The 20,036-nt window shown below is 44.4% G+C and overlaps 1 protein-coding gene across 22 annotated transcripts in view; it reads left to right on the top strand.

The window, feature by feature from the left end:
- Positions 1 to 20,036, top strand: part of EXD3 (exonuclease 3'-5' domain containing 3) — a 245,838-nt gene that overhangs the window by 90,692 nt on the left and 135,110 nt on the right. For all 22 annotated transcript variants that reach the window (XM_019621324.2, XM_019621322.2, XM_031556111.1 and 19 more), the window contains 5 exons: positions 6,377 to 6,430; positions 6,915 to 7,054; positions 7,838 to 7,938; positions 15,024 to 15,097; positions 18,024 to 18,062. In XM_019621324.2, the coding sequence (XP_019476869.1) occupies positions 6,377 to 6,430; positions 6,915 to 7,054; positions 7,838 to 7,938; positions 15,024 to 15,097; positions 18,024 to 18,062 (408 nt within the window). The remainder of the gene's footprint in view (positions 1 to 6,376; positions 6,431 to 6,914; positions 7,055 to 7,837; positions 7,939 to 15,023; positions 15,098 to 18,023; positions 18,063 to 20,036) is intronic.

The raw sequence follows: 20,036 nt of genomic DNA, 5'->3' as shown, positions 1-20,036 counted from the left end.
AAGTGCTGCTCGGGTCAGATACAGTGAAACTTGTTTTCAGTCAGCATCAAAGTTCTCATCTTGTTTAACAGCTTTATAGTAAATTCTGAACAGGTGGCAGTGGAGCTGGGTTTAGGAAGGAAACAATAAATAATCTTTTTAGCCTCTGACAAGCAGAAATATTCTCGGGCCCGAGAGCTCCCAGTCCGACTGCCCTGCGCCGTGCCTGGCCGTGTTTCTTTGCCCCTCCGTCAGTTTGTTTCTTAAACAAGAACGCAGGTCGAAGCTGTCAGTGCAATGGGCACTATTTGCTTTTCAACAAATTGCTGTTGTCTGTTCGGATTTCTCTGTTTTCTAAAGCTGAGTGTATTTTTCTACTGATGCTTTGTCTGTTAGTTTGCACAAAAAGGGGAGGTTGATTCTATACATTAAGTTCCTTTAATATTTGCTATTTCAGTTAGAATAGTGTGGGTTACCTTACTGAAATTTGGTTGTTAAAATTTGTTGTAAAAGAAGTTCGAATACCTGCTGAAAAGGCTTCATAGGCACAAAATACAAAGTTTCTGTCCGCAGCACATTGTAATACACAAGTTGTTTGATAGTTCAGCAGGAAGAGAAGTTGACCAAAGATCAACTAAAATTGAAAGAATACAAATATGCTAAGTCTGGACAAGCATAATTCAACCAGCAGCGTGTCCTTAAATTCTTGACTGCAGGGATGTTGTGAGCACTGTTTCAGGGATGATACTCCTTCGTAGTCCTCCGTCATCGTGGTGCTGGAGTATACATTGTGTGTTTGTGCAAATCCGGCAGTATAGGTCAGTGTTAAAATTCATTGGACACTGTAACAGATGTTCAGATTTTGGATTTCTTCACTCTGAACTTTTTGAGCTATTCTCAGGTCTGTGAAAATATCTCTGATATTGCTTTGTTCTCCAGTTCCCCACCTTAATTACAACGCTTGTTCATTTCATATGGTATTTGTGTGCACTTTAATATATAAAATGTACACACTTGATCTGCTTGTTTCTTTTAAATTAAACAGTATGGTAAGAAAACCAAGGAAAATGTAACAGGAGGTATTTCTGCTATAAAGATGATAGAGCCGGTCTCAATCTTTTCTTCCTGCCACCTTAACCTACTGTTGTAGCACACTGCCCGCAAGATGCAGAGCCATGCCCCGCTCCAAGCCTGTTCCAAACACTGCAGCTTCTGGAGCCGCTGCCTGCTGCTGGCATCTTCTGCTGAAGTGGTTGGGAAGGAGCTTGGATGTTAGTGGGAAGTGATAATTCAGATGGCACTATGCTGCCTTTGCTGTGATACTGGGATCTTGGCAAGCAAAGAGAGGGCTTCTGAGAAAAGGTGTGAAAGTGCAGAATATCTAAACACAGAGAGTCTGGATCTGGAGAATCTGGTGAAGGTGACGGCCTATGAGCACAGGAAACCTGAGCAGTGGGAGAGGTTCACTGAGTTATAAGTGTGCACTGACCAGTTAAACCAAGTTTAAAAATGCTTTGAGTGACCTGAGGAAATCAGTGTTTGTTTCAGTTCCCTCTTCCCTTCACCTGTATACACCCGTTTTCCAACCTTGACTTCTGCCTCTCTACCTCAAATTCTTTGTCTATGACTAACCCATCACTACTTACTATTGATTGTCTCACCCTTTATAAAACATGGCCATGCTCTCTTGAGAGTGGACCTGGTATATCTCATGTTTTTCATGTTTCTGAAGATCTTCGTATAGACAGCTGTGTATATCGTATACTCTCTTAGCAGGAAGTAATTAAACATATAACTTGATGTCATGCACTGTGCAGCAATGCTTTCTGAGAGTTTGTGCAGAGCTGATTAGCCACAAGTTTGAAATGAGCGATTGCAAAACACAAAACAGATGTTCCCAATGATTAATAAGCGGTGTGCCTTTTACTCAGTTATTTCTACCATTGTTACATATCTCTGCTTTGATCACTGTGATTTTTCGTAGAGTTGACGCTGAGTCCTCCTCTGCAAATCTCAGTCTGTTCTTTGGTTTGTTCAGTGGGTTTTCAGAAATTCCTTCACTGTTTGTTCAGAAACACTACAGTAAGTGAAGCACAGGCATATTTACCTTTGTGTTGTCTCAACTTGCTTACAACAGGACTAAGTAATGCAGCAGTCATCACAGACTGTTTGTGTCTGTCCTTCATCATCACTCCAAGCAGTGTTACTAGCAAGAGGTTATTCCTCTGATGCTAACCCCACCGTGGGAAAATTGCCTAAATTGTCAGCATAGACACCACCCAAGTGCACATACCCTTGCAGATAAGATCTCGTGTGGCTTCCTGTGCTTCGTACTGTATGTGGAAAGAATAGTCATTTTTAGATGAGACAGAACCAAACGCATTCAAAACAAGCGGAGAGGATCAGGTATTGATGTGTGTGTGTTCACTTAGAAACTGTCACCATTTTCTCATGATCTTGTTCTTGCAGTCGCAGGACTCGAAGAGTGGTGGTTGTGCAGCAGCAGACCTCGTGCTCATGGCTTGGCCTGAATGCATCAAATCAGTGTTCCTTCCCCCCATGCTGTGGTCTATGCACCTCCACACTTTCTAGATATAAATTAAAGCAGTATTCACATTCTTCAAATTCTTCTTCATCTTCATCCAACCCTTCTCCACTGTATTTTGAAGTGTTCACCTTCAGTAAGCAAAACAGCAACTAATTTTCAAAACAGGATTTTTGTTTTCCCCATAGTTAATTAAAGAATGACCCAAAGCTCCCTGAAAACAATCAGAAGTCTCAAAAACTCTGATGAGATCTGAGTCAGATTATGCTTCATCGCCTTTTTATCCTGTACTAAGCAATGGCTTCATCACATACCTGTTTCCTGTATGCTTGGGAACAAATGGCAAGAGTGGGATGCAGTGCTGGGGCAGTTGGGGTTTTAGTGCAGGTCAAACCCTTTACAACTGTGTACGAGGGTGGATGGTGACAGGACAAGGGGGAATGGTTTTAAACTGAGGCATGAGAGGTTTAGATTGGATATGAGGAGGAAGTTTTTCCCCCAGAGGGTGGTGAGGCACTGGAACAGGTTGCCCAAGGAGGTTGTGGATGCCCCATCCCTGCAGGCATTCAAGGCCAGGCTGGATGTGGCTCTGGGCAGCCTGGGCTGCTGGTTGGCGACCTGCACACAGCAGGGAGTTGGAGCTGGATGAGCATGTGGGCCTTTGCAGCCCATGCCATTCTGTGATTCTGTGAGTCTATGATAAGTTGTAGCATGCTAGAATTCAGCAGAGCTTTCTGGTGTTCCCGTGCAGAAGTTGTGTTTTTGCTCTTGTTACTCAGCTGGTGATTTGGGGAAGGCATCTGCTGCTTAGTATTTTCATTGCCTTGCAGATCCAACCCGAGTCTGAGGATCTGTAGCCAGACAAACACGACTGTTAGCTTCCAGCCCCCCGGCTGGTCTGCTCACACAGCTTGCCGAGTGCCACATATGGGGAAACACTTGGTTCTTGCATGGGGAGGGGGATTCTCACCATTTCAGTTGCAGCATGCTGTCTGCCTCATTAACGTGTTTGTTTTCTAACTACAAAATGAATCTGCAAGTGAGGTGTTGCTTTTCTGGAGATCTTATCATCTATAAACAGACTGTTAAAAATAGGGTCGTTTTACACAAAACTTGTTTGTGGAGCGAAACGATTCAAAGCACGATAATAACAAAACAGAATCTTAAAATAGCCTAAAGTTGAGACCACAGGCACAGCTGCCAAGCACTTTCATCTTTATTACAGTTACTCATATCTCTTCTCTTATTATTCCATTGTAAACACACTGATTTTATCTGAGCTTTCCTCCTTATTCAGCCAGCCAGCCCATGTAAGTGCACCCTGCAGCCCAGCTGCTTGTTCCTAAGGCCTGGACTGCACGTCCCCATCCAGCACAGCAGTGTGCAGGGCTGGGACATGGAACCGCCCCAGGTGGGTGAGTGTCCTCTGAGTGCCAGGAGCTGGCTGTGCTGCAGCAGTGTTTGAAGATTGGCGTCTCCCATGTTGGCTGAATGTCATCACTGTGCAGGTTGGACGCAGATCCAGTGAAAGAGGTGAAGCCAGGCTAACAGTGCGTGCACACCTCATTAAGTCACCTGTACTCTTAATGGAGGTGCAGATAACACCACACCATTTAGATAACGGTTCTGCAGTTGGGTTAATCTGAATGTGCGTGTCAGCATTAAGAAGCTATTACGGAAACCACTGCATGCTTGCATGCTGAGGCTCACAGATTACTTGTTTCATAACAAATGGTGAAATGAGACTTTTAGAGGTTCAAGTCTACTTTTTTAATATTCAGCTAGTGTAGATAGCTGGGAGGGACAAAAAGAGAGGAGAGGAGAGGAGAGGAGAGGAGAGGAGAGGAGAGGAGAAACAAAACAGCTGTTAAAGTTTTGGAGACGCAAAGCTCTTCTTCGCATCCGAAGCAGAAGTAGCAGTGCTCAGCCTGTATACAACCTGAGAACGATCTCTGTGCTTGCACTTTGTGATGTCAGTCTGGTAATTTCAAAGAAAAGAGACTTATGCACGTGATGAAGCAGAGCTGTTTAGGCCCTAAACAGATGGGATTAATTATCAGGTCTGGAGTGAGAATTTCACAGAATCACAGAATGGCCAGAGTTGGAAGAGACCTCAAGGATCATGAATCTCAACCCCCCACCACAGGCAGGGCCACCAACCTCCACATTTGATACCAGCCCAGGCTGCCCAGGGCCCCATCCAACCTGGCCTTGAACACCTCCAGGGATGGACGGGGTCCACAGCCTCTCTGGGCAGCTGTTCCAGCACCTCACCACTCCCTCTGTAAAGAACTTCCCCCCAACATCCAACCTCAATCTTCCCTCCCTCAACTTAAAACCATTTCCCTTTGTCCTGCTGTTACAAAACTTTTCAAAAAGTTGAGATTTTGTTGCAGTTATGTGGCTGGGATGCTGTAATGTGACTTTCTGTTCAATACCTGATTTGTAGCATACAGTCACTGTATTAATGTTAGTTCCTGAAGTTCTTTGGTTGATTTCTTTTTTGGATATCAACCCTGGGCAGTCAGTGACACAGTGTTTGTTTGGTTAAAAAAAATTGAAAAAAAGATGTTTTCCCACTGACAATGAGGCATCTCTATGCTTCTGGACAGTCAGACAGACGAACTCAGGTGGTGTGTGTTGTTTATTTGCTTTTCTACACAGTCCTCAGTGCAGGGGATGTAGAACACGTGGATTTCCACAGAGGAAATGCAATCCACAGCTTTGTTCTGAGCAGTGCTGGCTCTGCATTGCTGTGCTGAGTCTGCAGGATTCGTGCATCCAGCAAGGACGTGAGGTGTCACTTAAATGGTAGGAGAGGTCCCAGAAAAAGGTATAAAGGTGTGTTCCTACTCCACTCTGGTAGTTTTCCTTATTAAATTTTTCTGTACATGTTTTGTGGAAGTGAGGTGTAAAAGTGAGGTTTGCATTTGCATTTTTACTGTAATATCTTTGTTTACATATTCTAACAACTAGCAGATCAAGAGGGCCATCCATGAAAAAAAGAATCCATAATATTCATTATCTCTTTCTCTCAAAACAAAATGAATAACAGTATGAGAAACCCATCTTAGAGAATAGCTTTGTCTGTAAGTCCTTACTTACTGTTTTTATCCTCATCTGAATAAATTGGCATTTGTGACCTCTGCTGATAAAACACTCTTTTCCTGTGGCTGCTGCTTAATGTAACAAGCATGCTGCTGGAGGCTCAGAGATGCAGCACCATCAAACATGTACATTTACAACCAGCTTGGAAAATAGGGGAAGTTCTTCATAGAGAGAGTGGTGAGGTGCTGGAACAGCTGCCCAGAGAGGCTGTGGATGCTCCATCCCTGGAGGTGTTCAAGACCAGGTTGGATGGAGCCTAGGTCGAGAGGCTGGTAGCCCTGCCTGTGGCAGGAGGGTTGGAACTTGATGATCCTTGGGGTCCCTTCCAACCCAAGGCATTCTATGATTCTACGTCTCTATATTGGACCTAGGAAGTTATGTCGGATCAAGTTGTTTGATATTGATATTGTTAGAATAATTGTTTGATATTTGATATTGTTAGAAAATATCCTCTAAAAAAAAAGCTAGGCTTTTCCAAGCTTTCTCTCTCTTTCTGCCAGACAAACTGATCTTTATTTTTACACCAGGGCATGCTGCTGCTCACCAACATGCATTTCTGCCACGTGCTCTTGTACATTTTGAAGTGGATTGTCGTGGACAAATGTTTGTACTTGAAAACATAACAGAAATAATTATCTCATTAAAACTTTCTGTAATAGCATATAAACTTCACTGTGAAATAATGCCTGTTTACTTACTGTGTTATTCTTTTCCTAAATACACTTTTTAAAAATTATTTTCTAGGCAGCCATCCTGAGTATTAAGCTAAAACTACAGTCAGATCAAGATGTGGAGAAGGTGAGTCATTTCCTCTGCAAACTTCTCTGTCTTCAGGTCCACCTTTTGTTAAGCAGGAATTCCATCAAAGCCCTCTAAGTTGTGATGTGTTTCACTTGAGGCTTTATCTCGTTTGCAAGAAGTCACTGCTCCATGGCTAAAGTACCTTTACCTCTAGAGAGTGACAGACTATATTTTGTTAGACCCCTTACTAGACTGTTTTCCTACTTAGAGCCACTATAATAAAAAATTCTAGCTGGGTTCTTAGCAAATAATCATTTTAATAAAGTTTATTGGTTTTACTGCTTTGAAGCTTTGCCACTTTCACTAATAGTTGTGTTGAAAATGCAACATCTGTCTTAGACAGCACAAGTTGGTTAAGTAAGGGTTTGGTGATTTGGATCTCTTCCATGCCTTCTGTTTGCTGCAGCACTGACCATTCTGATCAAAGGCAGGGCATAATTCTTAACATCTAGTACAAATAACCTCAAATTTCTCTTCCTAGATGTGTGCACCGCTACTGTTTCAAGATAAAATTAACCTGGTTGAAGATTATGTGGGAGAACATCCTGAGCTCCAGTGCAGGCTCTTACAGATCCTGGACACCTGGTGTGAACCTGATTTTAATATCAGAGATATGGCAAGGTAGAAATATTTGTTGAACTTATAAACAGCGGGGCTGACTGCCTGTCAGAAGACAGCATGTTCTCTGCTTGTCTACCTAAGATCATTTTCTCAGCATAACGGACTGCAGTGTATCTACTTTTCAGCTGAGGATGGGGAAATTCTGGTATCTGTGCCAGAATCGTTTCAAACCCTTTGCTGGTAAGGCAGAGATATCTTTCCTATTGACAGATGCTTCGTCCTGTCAGCAGAGAGGAGTGCAAAATGAGAAGTGTGCAGTAGATCTTAGCAGTATAAAAATATGAAAGCTCCCTCCAGGAGGTTGTGCTAATTGCACTCTCGTGCTTTGCTGGAGACAAGGCTGAGTTTCAGTATCGGTTGTACAGGTTTGGCAGGAAGATAATACTATGATGAAGGGGCAGAAAAACTAGAGATACTAGTGGTTAACCTTCATGTTGTTGTGAAATAGTAGTGTGTGTTTTAATTTATAAATTGCCTCTCACTAGAATAGCTCCTGTCAGTCACAAAGCCAGCAATACAATAAAAGTCACAATGTAGGTGCAATGGTTGCAGTCATAGTTTTGAGAGAAGATGAGAGGGAATTGCTGTTTTTCTCTTTCCTGGTCATTGACTGGGAAATTTGTGTGGCTGTATTGTTGGCTTTTTGCTATAACACAGGAAAGGTAGGGGTCTGTTCTTGCCGACAGCTACCAAACCCTGGTACCTCTACTGCTAAGTATCTGCTGTTTGCAAAACCATAAGCAATTCCACAAGTATGGAATTTATTTGTTCGTTTGCTTACAGACAATATCAAGGTCTGTCCAGGTACAAGCCAGATAAACTGAACCGCAAAATGCTAAGCAAGCTGATCTTCAGACTCCTAGACCGATTTAACGTAGATCCAGGTATGTGATACTGCAATGTATTCTGGAGTTATCTCACTAATACAGAACAGATGAAGTCAATTTGTCTTCTTCCATGTTCAGCAAGGAATCTCTGCTGTAATTTATCATGGGTAGTTTCAGAGTTTAATTAATGGTATTCCAAAACAAAGCTGGTAAGTTATGGGAATTATCACTTTGTGCTGTCGGAGAATGAAGTGTTTGTGACTAATAGGCTGCTTCTTCCATGATATGAAATAAATCTTGACCTCAGAATGGCTCTACGTAAACACATGATGGTCAGCTTTGAGTTATGACTCAATTCCACTCTCATAAGAAGCAAGTCATTACTCGTCTGGGGATCTGTTTTCTTGAGTTATGAGTCCACCAGTTGTAAAGAGATAACCCTTCGGAAGCAGAAGCCTTGCAGTCCTTTGTATTCTTTTTGTAAAATAGGGTTGGCAGCAGGGAACTTGAAGACTTGTAGTTTCCCGAGAGAAGTAAAGCATTTTACATCACTGAATAGATCTGCTACACTACCAGTTGTCCAATCAAATCTGCTTCATTTTGCTTTTTGTTGTTAGTGAGCACTGTTGATTTTTTTCCACTCTTTGGGACCATACGTTGGAAACCTGTAGGTGTACTGTTAGGTTTCACCCTACAAAGCTTTCCATCATCTCCATAAGATATGCAGTTCTCTTTTCTTGGACTGAAAAGTGGTTTCTAACCACAAATTGTGGGCTTATTATGCCTGGCAGCAACACTGTATTGCATATTAATCTTCACGTCTTCAACCTGCTGCTCAGAAGTTAATAAGATAATCCTTGCAGACCCTCACTGGAGGATAAGTAAATACAATTAAGCTTAGCACACTGCTGTGGAATCTGAGGCACAAGGGGATGATTTATTTAACATCTAAAACCTTCCTTGGAGTTTACTAGTCTTCAGTAATTTTTCCTTCCTTGTGAGGTTAATCATTCACTAGGCTGTATTGTCCTTCATGATCTGTAAAGGGCATTGAGCTGCTCCCCTTTCTTTATGAAAGATGCACCACAGATACACCTTTAACTATAAATGCGAAGTGCCATAATTGTTCCCCTGCAAAATCCTGAGATAGTAGGATAATAATAAGAATAAAAATTCTAAGAGAAAGCATCTGGAGCTGTTTGATCTCAGTTGCTCTCTATTGGATGGTAGTGTGCAGCCTGGTGATAGCGTCCCAGGGATTGTAGCTGCCATGAGTGATGGCAGCCTCTAACTGGACGTCCACAGTGGGTTCACAGGTGAGGAGTTTCCCTGAGATACACAGAATGAGAGTCTTTCCTACAGACCTTATTCCTGCCAGAAGTTCCAGAGAGTGACTTGTCCCATACTACAGTGCAGGATAAGCCACAGGCCAGAGGAACTGACTCACCTACTGTGTGAGATGACATGTGGTCCTTCTTCTGATTTTGAAACAACGTCAAACTTGGCCCAGCTACAGCCAAGGTTGGCTGACTCTCACTCATAGACTTGTATGTGGAAGTGGATATTCATTTTTTTACCTAATATCGCATGTAATTCAGAGCAGCACTTGACACTTTGCTAAACTAGTGGCCTTGTAGCCTCCTTTGAAATACTTTGGAAATTTTTCATGCATGTGAAATTTTGTTTTAGATCTTCTTGAACTGAACTGAAAGTGGTGGCAGCTGGAATAATGTGGCTGTCCTCTTCTCTGCTCCTCTCTCCCTTCTTTAGCACACGTAAATCTTAACTGTGAGAAAAGAGTGCAAGAAGGAAACAGACTTGGTAGAACGGACAGATTCTAAAAACCTTATTCTGAGACCTCCTCTTGTCCTGAACAGCTCCACCAAAAGCAAGCAGTGAGTTGAAACTCACACTTCGTGTTACCTAACCTGATTGTGGGCTTGCTCGATGCCGCAGTCTTCGGCTGCTTGCTGTCTCCTTTCATGACTCCCACTTGCTGAGAGAGGCTGAGAGCAGCAGCAGCAGAGGGAAGTGGCTTTTGGTGAGAAAGGCTGGAGGAGGACAGGGTTTCTTGGTATGAGAAGGCAAGCTTGTACGTGACTCAGTTACTGTAGTTCCAAATCCACTTTCATTCTTTACCCGAGAGCTCTCTGCTGTCCCCTCAGAAAATGTCAGTGAACCTAAGCAGAACTTTGGTGTGTTCAGCCTCTAAGATTTGAAACACCCCTTGGAACTGCCAGATTTACCTTTCAGAGCCTGACAGGAGGTGGCCCAATAAAAATAATAGCTCTGGAGCCTCAGAGCAAATAAACCATCAGCTTAGATTAGTCCACCTCATCTTTTTCTGAATTGCATCCCAGCATCCCTGCTAACACACAAAGCAGGGCATGGTAAGTGAAAGATTTTCTGTTGAGTCCCAGAGGCGTCCTCAGAAACTGTGTGTGGATTCCATATAATTAGCTTTATTGGGGAAGGAAGAAGTCTGGCAGAAATGGCGTGTGATTGAGGAAATGGCGTTTTACAGAGTCTTTTCTCACACCTGGGTCAGTGTGCTCTGGTTTAATAGCCTTGTAGCTATTGCTGCCTAATTGCTTAATGCTCTTTGGAAACTCTCTGAGGTCGACTTACATTTACAAAACAATTGTTAGTCCAAAGCAGTTCTCTGAGATGGGGGAGCAGACCCTGAGTTTGAAATGGTTTTGTTTATTTCTGTCTGTATCCTTACACAGCCAATTTACCCCCAGCAGCTCAGCGTTGGCTTTAGATGTGACAGTTCATCACTTGTGAGATAGGAGGGGAATCACAGCCGTCTCTCCTCTCGGGGCTCAGCGCTCGTGTGACGGTAAAGCAGTGATAGAGCAGGGATGGTAATGGAAGGTATGGCGGAAAAGTCCCGCGGCAGCATCTTGAACCACCTGAGCACCTTGATGCCCGAGTACTCCGAATGTCTTTGGAAAGTGTTTTTTTGGTAGAAACCAAGCGAAACGCTCCTGGTTTGGTCAGCAGGGTGGTTGTTCCCTGAAAGCTGAAGCTTTGCTGCCTCACGGGTCCCCGCAAGGAGCGCAGCCCGCAACGCAGCCGCGCCCGGCGCGGTGTCCCGGGGCAGCAGGGGGCGGACGAGGGCCGCCCGGCAGCGGCGCAGCCCGGAGAGATGCGCTGGAGGAAGGGGGGGCTCCTGGCAGGGGGAGATTCCAATCGTTTTCACCTTTTGCTTGTTAAGAGCAGGAGGTGGTTCCTTTCCTTTGCGGTTGCTTTGCAGTGGCTGTGCGCCCTGCGGCCGCCGTGGTGTTCCTCCAGCTCTGTTAGCCCTCGTGCTGCGTGCCAGCTCGTTCCTGTGTTGCAGTGCAGGCTTACACACCGCTGGTAGGAGCCTCCTGCCCTGGGCTGCGGTCGGGCTGCTGGAGAATGGAACACGTCAGCTCCATCCTTGGTCCTTACCTTCTCCAATGCGTTTTCCTGTGCTGAAACACAAAGGGTACATGACCTGCTGGAGGCAAGCAAAGGCGCCCGGCAGCCCCACGCTGTCCCTTGGAAACGTCACACCGGTCCTGGTGTTCTGGGTGTGAATTCATCCTATCTATACTTGTGGAGAGACCACACCAGAGCGATTTTTCCTGTAGGCCCTGATTGAAAGCCATGTGCTACGCTCTCCCTGCACAGGGTCAGCCAACACTCCTGGCAACAAAGCCAGCAGGGAGCTGGAGGGTTTGGGGCCAGACTTGGGCTTCTGCTCCCCTTCCCTGCCAAGGACTGCTCAGCCCAACCTGCAGTGGCTCAGAGCACATTGTGAGAGACAGTGTATCTTTGAGGCTACAACAAAAAGAGGCTTTCTTGAGTCTTGCCTTACCCTCCACTGGTTTGCACTCAGGGAATACTCTCATCATAATATACTGCTATTAGTGCACAGCTCGCTCCTCATCAGGTTCCCCAGCAGTCCTTAGCAGTACCAGGGTAAAAGCCTCTAGGATTTCAGGTACTCTGATTTTATTAAACCAAGACTGCTTTACTTTGTCCCAAAACAAAAGTCTGCTTTGTGTGAGCCCTCCTGTTCTGCCAGGGCAGAGTAAAGGAGACCCATTGTGAATGGAGTCAGGCACTCTGTGTAACGAGAGGACCCCGTCCTCATCCCAGCTCAGGAGGAGTCATTTGTGACCTGAAAGCAACAGCCACACGCCCAAAAATGCATTGCACCATGTACCCACGTTACATGAATGAAATAGGTGTGTATTAGCGGTTTCACATCCGATGTGACAAACAGATTTCATTTTTACTTCCTCTCCATTGCTAATAGTCATTAACTCTCTGCTAATGGCTGAGGGCAGAGTGGAATTTTTGCTTCTGAGTCAGTCCGAGATGTGTACTTCTGTGCAGCACTGTTGTGGAGCTGTCGTGGAGGTGCTTCCCTGTTGTTTTGTTGAAAGGGTAGGACAAGGGGAAAAAAGGGATTTTAAGTTGAGGGACGGAAGATTGAGAATGGATGTCGGGGAAGTTCTTTACTGTGAGAGTGGTGAGGTGCTGGAACAGCTGCCCAGAGAGGCTGTGGATGCCCCGTCCATCCCTGGAGGTGTTCAAGGCCAGGTTGGATGGGGCCCTGGGCAGCCTGGGCTGTATGAAATGTGGAGGTTGGTGGCCCTGCATGCAGTGAGGGGGTTGGAGCTTCGTGATCCTTGAGGTCCCTTCCAACCCTGGCCATTCTGCGATTCTGTGATTCTGTGTTATACTGTTTGTGTTCCAGTGGTGCTCCTCAGCCCAGCCATGATCCCCAGCTCCACACAGTACAGCTACAGAATAGGAAGATGGTTATTATCCTTTGCTCTTGCAAACAAAGCATCTGTTTTGACTCAGATCTGAGTTCAGATTCATGCTTGGTCTTAATCAGTACGTGACCTTGGAGAAGTTGCTCTTCCCTGAAGTGAGTTGGTTTCTGCAGTGAAAAGGCTGCATCACGTCACTGCCCACAGCCACAGGGCTCCCCTTCTGCTGCTTCTGTATAAAGTCTGTAACCTATTCTTACCAACCTCCAAGGTGGAAAGCTTGCAGCATCCCATGCAACCTATGGTGTTCTTCTCTAGCCATTCCATTAGGTGGTTTTTTTTCTTCCAAATGCTAACTGGAGTTTCTCTTGCTGCAAAACAAGTCCATTACCAGCAGCTTTATCCACTGTAAATGTGGGAGTCTTGAAAACTCACAAAATGCTTCATTTCATAGTACAGAGAGCCTTACTGTAACAAAGATGAGCAACACCTGTCCTATACACAGCTTTCCTCCTCTGTGGGAGGACTGGCTGGCACTTTCTCTGGTCTTCCTCTTTTTGCTAATTTATTTTTAGCATGATTTTTTCTGACCTTTATGGTTTTTGGTGGATGTATCTCATATTGAACTTTAAGCTTTCTGACTTTACGTTTTTGCATTCTTCCTTGGCACGTGTCTAATTCAGTTCTACTTTCTGTGCACTTCCTTGTTGTATCTGAGGCCTTTCAATGAGACTTGGCCCTTTTCTAGCTCTCTGCCTCAATGTCATAAATATTCTCATATAGCAGTTATTCTCTTACTTCACTTCCAGTTTTCCATTTCCAGCTCTTCTGAACCTCTTTTCCCCTTACCAACAATATGAAATCTCACCTGCCAGTTCACCGAGGTCCATTTTGTTTTTATTTTGCTGTTTTTCCTTTGAACACATCATTGTTCTACCAAGTTACTTTTCATCCTCACATTTTCCATTAGCCCTTCTCTGTTGTTTGTAATAAGATACTGAAAATGGATTCAAGTTCAGTTTTCCATCAGAATGGAAAACGTCACTGCTGTCTTTAAAACTGTACAGAGTATCTGTGTCCCTCTACCCTGACATGTGAAATCCTTTGGTTCAACCAAGTCCCATCCTTGGAAATTTCCTCTGGGGTCTCTCAGAAAAAAAAAAGCCTTTAATGGATTCTCTTGGGTGATTTGAAGCAGTCCCACTATATTTTTCTCTGAAGCGCTTTGAAATCTTTAAGGCAGGAGGTACAACTTTGCACTGAGGTTTTATGGTCACACTGTGGAAGATGAACTTAAAAATAACGGCTTCAAACATTGGTGTTCGAGATGGTAACATTCAGGTTATGAAGCAGTGATTCACCAGGCTCTGAGAGCTGCACCGTTCCCCATCCTCCTGCTTGCAGGGACAGTGATCTCTCTTCACTCTCTGTTTTCAGTGCTCTGGGCACACACGTGTCAGACATGGAGCATCCTGTGGACAGCATCCCCTGGATGGTAGCACTGGTTCCTCCTGCTGTCTGCTCATTACAGGAAGGCTGCAGAGCATTTTTTCTTTACTGTTGTCTGATAGCATTTCTGATTGCTGATCCTTCTCCTTCCGGCTCCCAGGATGGCTTTAGCCACTGAAACCCAATGAAGGGATTGGTTCCACCTTTCCATGCACACACATCCCAGCATCCTGCGAGCACTGACAGATATGTATGCTAATCCTGTTTAATCTGCTTTATCTTCTGCATTTATCTCTCATTGCTCTGGATTTCAAAACAACGTGCTATGTGAAGATCTGATTTTTTGCAGTTGTAATGAAGCGTTCCTAATGAAGATGACAGTAATAAAAACAAAAACAACTGTTGCTTGCTAGCTCAGCAAAATGGTAGTCACTTCCCCCTTTTGTATGGATATGGAGTCTCTTTCCTGTGTATGTATTTTATTGGATGAACTTTAGCCACAAGTGTAAATCCTGAGCAGTGTGTTCAAAACTGCTCAAATGAGCCAACAGCACAATTTCCATTCAAATCAAAACTAATACAACCTTTAGACACTGGAGGTGGTACTTCTGAGAGGATGCAGTGTAATTAAAGGTGTGAAGTCATTGACTGTGAAGGATATTGAACCAGCAAGTGATCTTATCAGTCAGGGGGGGTGCAACCAGAGATATCAGTAGCCGAGGATTAGCATTGGTAATGATGGTTGAAAGTGTAAATAACAGTTTATAGTTGAGATAAGTTGACTGTGTGTGTCTGTCCCTCATTGTTCTAAGTTTGATGGCATCCTGCCTTCCTCTTACTTAGTTTGAAGCTGGGGAAGGAAAAATCTAATGGCTAGGCAGTAAAGCTTATAGGAAGTTCAGTTATGTTGTATACTCACATGCCTTTTTTTCCTTTTAGCTCTCTGTCCTAATGTCATAAATCAGCGGCACTTGAGAACTCTGAATTATCTCTTCTACAAGAGGTTTGTGGAGGTATGTTTCTGTATTGTGTGGCATGGCTGTGAATGAGTTTTTATTTGTTTTCGCATTCTGAATAACTGATATCACAGAAATACACTGACTGTATGTGAACAAGCTCCTGTGATAGTTATTATGTAGGTGTGCTGGGTATGCTGCTGGACCTGTGTGTTCTGTTGGAGAAAAGCTGCTGTGTCCATTCATATGACCAGTAGCTGTAACTACACAGATGTGGGTCCTTGTTCACCTGTGTCCTTAGCAGTGCCTTGGGACACGTGTGCATCAGCACGTAGGTGGTGAGGGAGGCTCTCTGTTGGTCTGGTTTCTCTCAACCATCACAAACAGACCGGAGAAATACTGCATAGAGAAGACTTTATTTTTTATTTTCTGAATTTAAGAGCACTACTATTTAAGCACTCTGCATTGCTCTATTCCTTGTAGTCACTTCTTTGTTACTGGTGGCCTGCCTGTGATAGGTACAGTCCCAAGCCTGACACGGACGTTTTTTGTGCTAGCAGCCCTGTTACTACTGAGCCAAATGGGAGTGCTTTCAGCTCCTGAACAACTGTCTGAACTAACTGTACTTTTGCCCAGCTTCCGAGTCCTCTTTGCAAGCACACTGGTACGTGTCCTGGCACTGAGGGCTCCTAAAAACAGGAAGATGCCATTAATTCTTTCTGAGGAGCATTTTCCAGGAGGCATCCTGGAGTTTGACTTACAGTTAATTGCAGAATTGCTTGACAGTGCTTTCTCCTCCCCTCTCATGAGTGTGCTGAGCCAAGTCACTGCCCTTTAAATCACAGAATCACAGAATGGCCAGGGTTGGAAGGGACCTCAAGGATCATGAATCACCAACCTCCACATTTCATACCAGCCCAGGCTGCCCAGGGCCCCATCCAACCTGGCCTTGAACACCTCCAGGGATGGACGGGGCATCCACAGCCTCTCTGGGCAGCTGTTCCAGCACCTCACCACTCTCATAGTAAAGAACTTCCCCCTGACATCCAACCTCAATCTTCCCTCCCTTAACTTAAAACCATTTCCCCTTGTCCTGCTGTTATCTACCCTTTCAAAGAATTTTTAGGTTTCCTTTAGGTACTCAAAGGCTGCAATGAGGTCATCCCACAGCCTTCTTTTCTCCAGGCTGAACAAGCCCAGCTCCTTCAGCCTGTCTTATCATCTTTGTGGCCCTCCACTGGACCCTCTCCAACAGCTCCCTGTCTTTCTTTGGATGCTCTTGAGCACACTGCAGCAGGAAGCTCATTTCCCTTCTTGTTAACAGTTTTGGTGCTTTTCTCAATTTTCTGGCATTCCCCATCACCCTGGGCCTGGCAGATTGTCTCAGCTGAGAATCAGATTCTGTTCTGCTTCTTCTTCTTTCATGGAGTAGTATTTCACCAGTTGCAATTCATAGAGGACTTCTTCCCTGTGGTTGCAGGAAGCTTTTTAACAGCGATTTCAGCGGCCCTGCATGTTGTTCCCAATTATCCAGTCTTCAGAGATCCACTTTGCAGGAAATGAGACACCTTCCCCAGCAGTGCTTTGTCTTTTTTTCAAAAGAGGGTTCGTTTGAAGTTTGCTTTGAATGGGAAGATGTGGTCAAGTGGTGGTGATCTGATGACAGTGCTCTGGCACAGGCAGTTCTGCTTCAGGCCCTCCTGATCCAGCAGTAAGGGCTCTGACTCCTGCCTAGCAGAAGCACTGACACAGACCTGGGGAGGCTTGGGCCATTCTGCATCCTTCATCACAAGGCTGTAGTGTTGGATGATGTCATTCTAGGGAGCATTCACAGTGAAAGAGACAGAAGCATTTGTCCAGGTGTATTTATTTAGCAGAGTGGAATGGATTCTTTATCTGGTGTTCTGCTCTCCCTAGCCTTCCATTTCCTTTGTTTTGCAGTATATGCTTGATTTAAAGTATCCAAGCTGGCCAGTGACTTCAATTAAGGTACATTTGGCAGCTGTTTCTGGACACCATCCCTCCTGAGAGCTGTTTGGTGTTCTGTGTTTACCGTTCTCAGCTGTGTATGAGGTCCGGTCAAATGGCTCCTTCATCTCAGTAGTATTTAGATTACATGCTTGTATATCTCCAAGATGTTTTCTGTGAGGCTCTTACTCCCTGTTTGCCCTCGTACCTTTCCATAGAAGTGGCACTAGTAGTCACTGTTACTCTGCCAGAAGCCGGGGGTGAGGCTCTGGCATCCATGGCAGATCAGTCTCTTGCAGCCTGCTTCCTTGGCAGAGTGGAGAGCAGCTCCTGTCCCACATTTCTCCCAGAGTTGGCTCTGAATTACATTTGAATGGGAATTTTAGCTTATCGGTTTCCTTTCCCAGGCCTCATGATTTCAGAGGATTTTTCATGACTTGGCTGTGCAGAAGAGTTTGTCTTTTCATATTCTGGAGGCTCAGCATTGCAGATAATCCCTGAGATCATTTCCGTACTGGAGCCCATGGGGACAGCTCTCTGTCGGGCTGTGCCACAGAGGGGAACGTTCTATGGACACACTGCACATCTCCTGAGAAGGCAGCAGCAACAATCCACGTGTTCCACCACAGTAAGGCCCGTTTCAGCTTTGCTCAGTGATGCTTTGGTCATTGCAGGAGCACCACTCAAGTAAAGGTGATTGTTTTTTATAAATGAGTCCCAGCTCTGGGTAGTGAGGAGTGTTTGAGGCACTGCTGGGTGAGGAGCTGTGCTGCCCATGTACTTTGATCAGATAGGGCCTTTTGTCTTATGTGATGTAGCTGCCCAAATTACACGGTCCAGGCTGTGTTTTTCTGCCATTCTCTGGCTGACGTATGAGAAGCACAGGTTTCCCATGCATTCCTGTACGCATTCCTCAATTGATGCCAGTGTTTAAGATGGTGTGTTAAATTTCATCTTGTTGTATGTAGCATTCTCCTTTTTCTATGATAGCTCAGGAGTCATTTTGTCTTTTCAGAAAACCATGACTCAGGAGAACTGGACAGATCACGTTCAGGTGAGTATGGATTTCTCTCTCCCATTTTCTCAGGCTTTATTTGCTTGGGGGTTATTTTAAGTTGTTCGGAACAGGCAACCAAATATTGGAGCCCAACTATTACAGTTTTACACTTTCTCACACCTTTGTACTCAGACGCAAAATAGAGGGTGCGGGGAAGAGCAAGGAAGAAAAACTATATTTGAATTCCTGTGAGACTTTAAAAAATCCTGTTTTAACTGTAGCTTTTGGATGATGTTATCAAATGCATTCTTTTGCTTCCTTGTGCTTATTTGTACAAATAATGAGGATGCTTAATTATGAGGAGGAAGAGAAGAAATTTTCTTCAGGCAGCTAGCAAATTGTGTGAGTAAAACCAAACAAATGTCAGATTGCCCACTGAACAGCCCACTTGGAATAACTCCCAGCAGGTTCATTATGTGGCTGTTAGGAACTGTGACTTCTACATCTTGTACTCTCAGACATGAGTAGTTTTAATAATGCAGGAAAAAATATTTTGCTTTTTCTTGATGTATAACAGGAGAGCTCAGGCAACTGTGTTTTGGCCTGAAACTACAATAAATACATAATATGACAATTAAATATTGGGAAATTCCATGGTGATAAACCATTAATGACAGTGTATACACCCAGGCATGTAAGATATTGTGCAGTATCTGTACACACCAGATTGGCTGCACTTTCAACATGAGATGTTTCTTCTCCCTTCCATGAGGTAGAAGGAAAAGGGACAGTGCCAATTCATGAGGACGGGTTTAGGACAGGTGGTTGATAAGATGGCCAGCATCCCTTCATGGTAATTTTGAAACCTACTTTGTGTCTTTCTGAGCTGAATATTCAACTTTCACGTGTAGCATATTGTACCCTTGCAAGAGGCCAGACTTTGTGAGGGAAGATTTGGTGTTGGCTCTTGATCTCAGTGATTTTTTAAGCATATTTGTGGTTTTCCTTTGATTCCCACAGGCTTGAAGGCCAACAAAGTGCTGGCTTCTTGCTGGATTAGGACCTGAGATGGGATTGGCCATGAGGGTGTAACAGACTTCATGTCACAGCTTTGGTGTGTGCAGTGGAGTTTCTGCCAGGGCCATGGTGTGGATAGTGGAAAAAACCTCTAAAAGCCTCCTAATTAACATGCACACTTATAGATCTTGTCAGTCATCTGTAGAGATGGGACACATGGCAATAGATGCTCAGGAAAGTTTGGTGGCTGGTAGGAGCTCAGCTGGATGATGGACTATGGCAGGAGGTCGTCTTTGCTTTCTCCAACCAATGCTTGTTGTGTTTTCTGATTGCTACAGCTTACCCAGTTTTGATAGCTGTGTAATTATCACATGGGTAGTGCTTAAACTTGCCTGTTTTCAGTCCTAGCTCTTCTTGCTATCAGAGATTAGTGTCTTTGGCATCACATTAAAGCAATCAGAACCTGTACCTGTGCATCTGGAGGAAACTGAAATAACTGCATGTGCAGCTATGCTGCTGCTCCACACTGCTATCAGCATGGCTGCTCCAAGGAGAAGGAAAGGAAAATCTCCGGACATGCTTTGTTTACCAGTGCAAAACCCAATGCTGACTGTAACTGTTTTTGCAAGATTGAGCTTTACCTGAGGGAAAAAGTGTACTTCTCACTCAGAATTTCACTAATGACTTGGCATGTTTTGACCAAACAACAACAACAACAAAAGTCTATTAGGCAGTGCCTTGTAGGGCTGGAAATAGTTGCAGTTGCTGTTGTGTGTTCCGTTTGTGCATTTAGTTCAGGCTCACTGCAAGTTTTGGTGTCTGGAGCTCTGCCTGGTGATGCAGCTGAGTGGGAAGCAGGGGGAGGGATGCAGAGTGACCTCTGGGTCCTCTGGGGCAGTGGGAACCAAAACTTCCAAAAAACTCCATGATTGACAACAGCCAGAACTTTTGTATAGAATTTTTTCTATTTTAAGTCAAAAGATGCTGAAAGCTTCCATGGGTTTAAAGCCCTTC

This window comes from Meleagris gallopavo, chromosome 19 (assembly GCF_000146605.3).
Source record: "Meleagris gallopavo isolate NT-WF06-2002-E0010 breed Aviagen turkey brand Nicholas breeding stock chromosome 19, Turkey_5.1, whole genome shotgun sequence".
Lineage (NCBI taxonomy): Eukaryota > Metazoa > Chordata > Aves > Galliformes > Phasianidae > Meleagris > Meleagris gallopavo.
The sequence above is the reverse complement of the archived record's forward strand: the minus strand, read 5'-3'. Positions and strand labels throughout refer to the sequence as shown.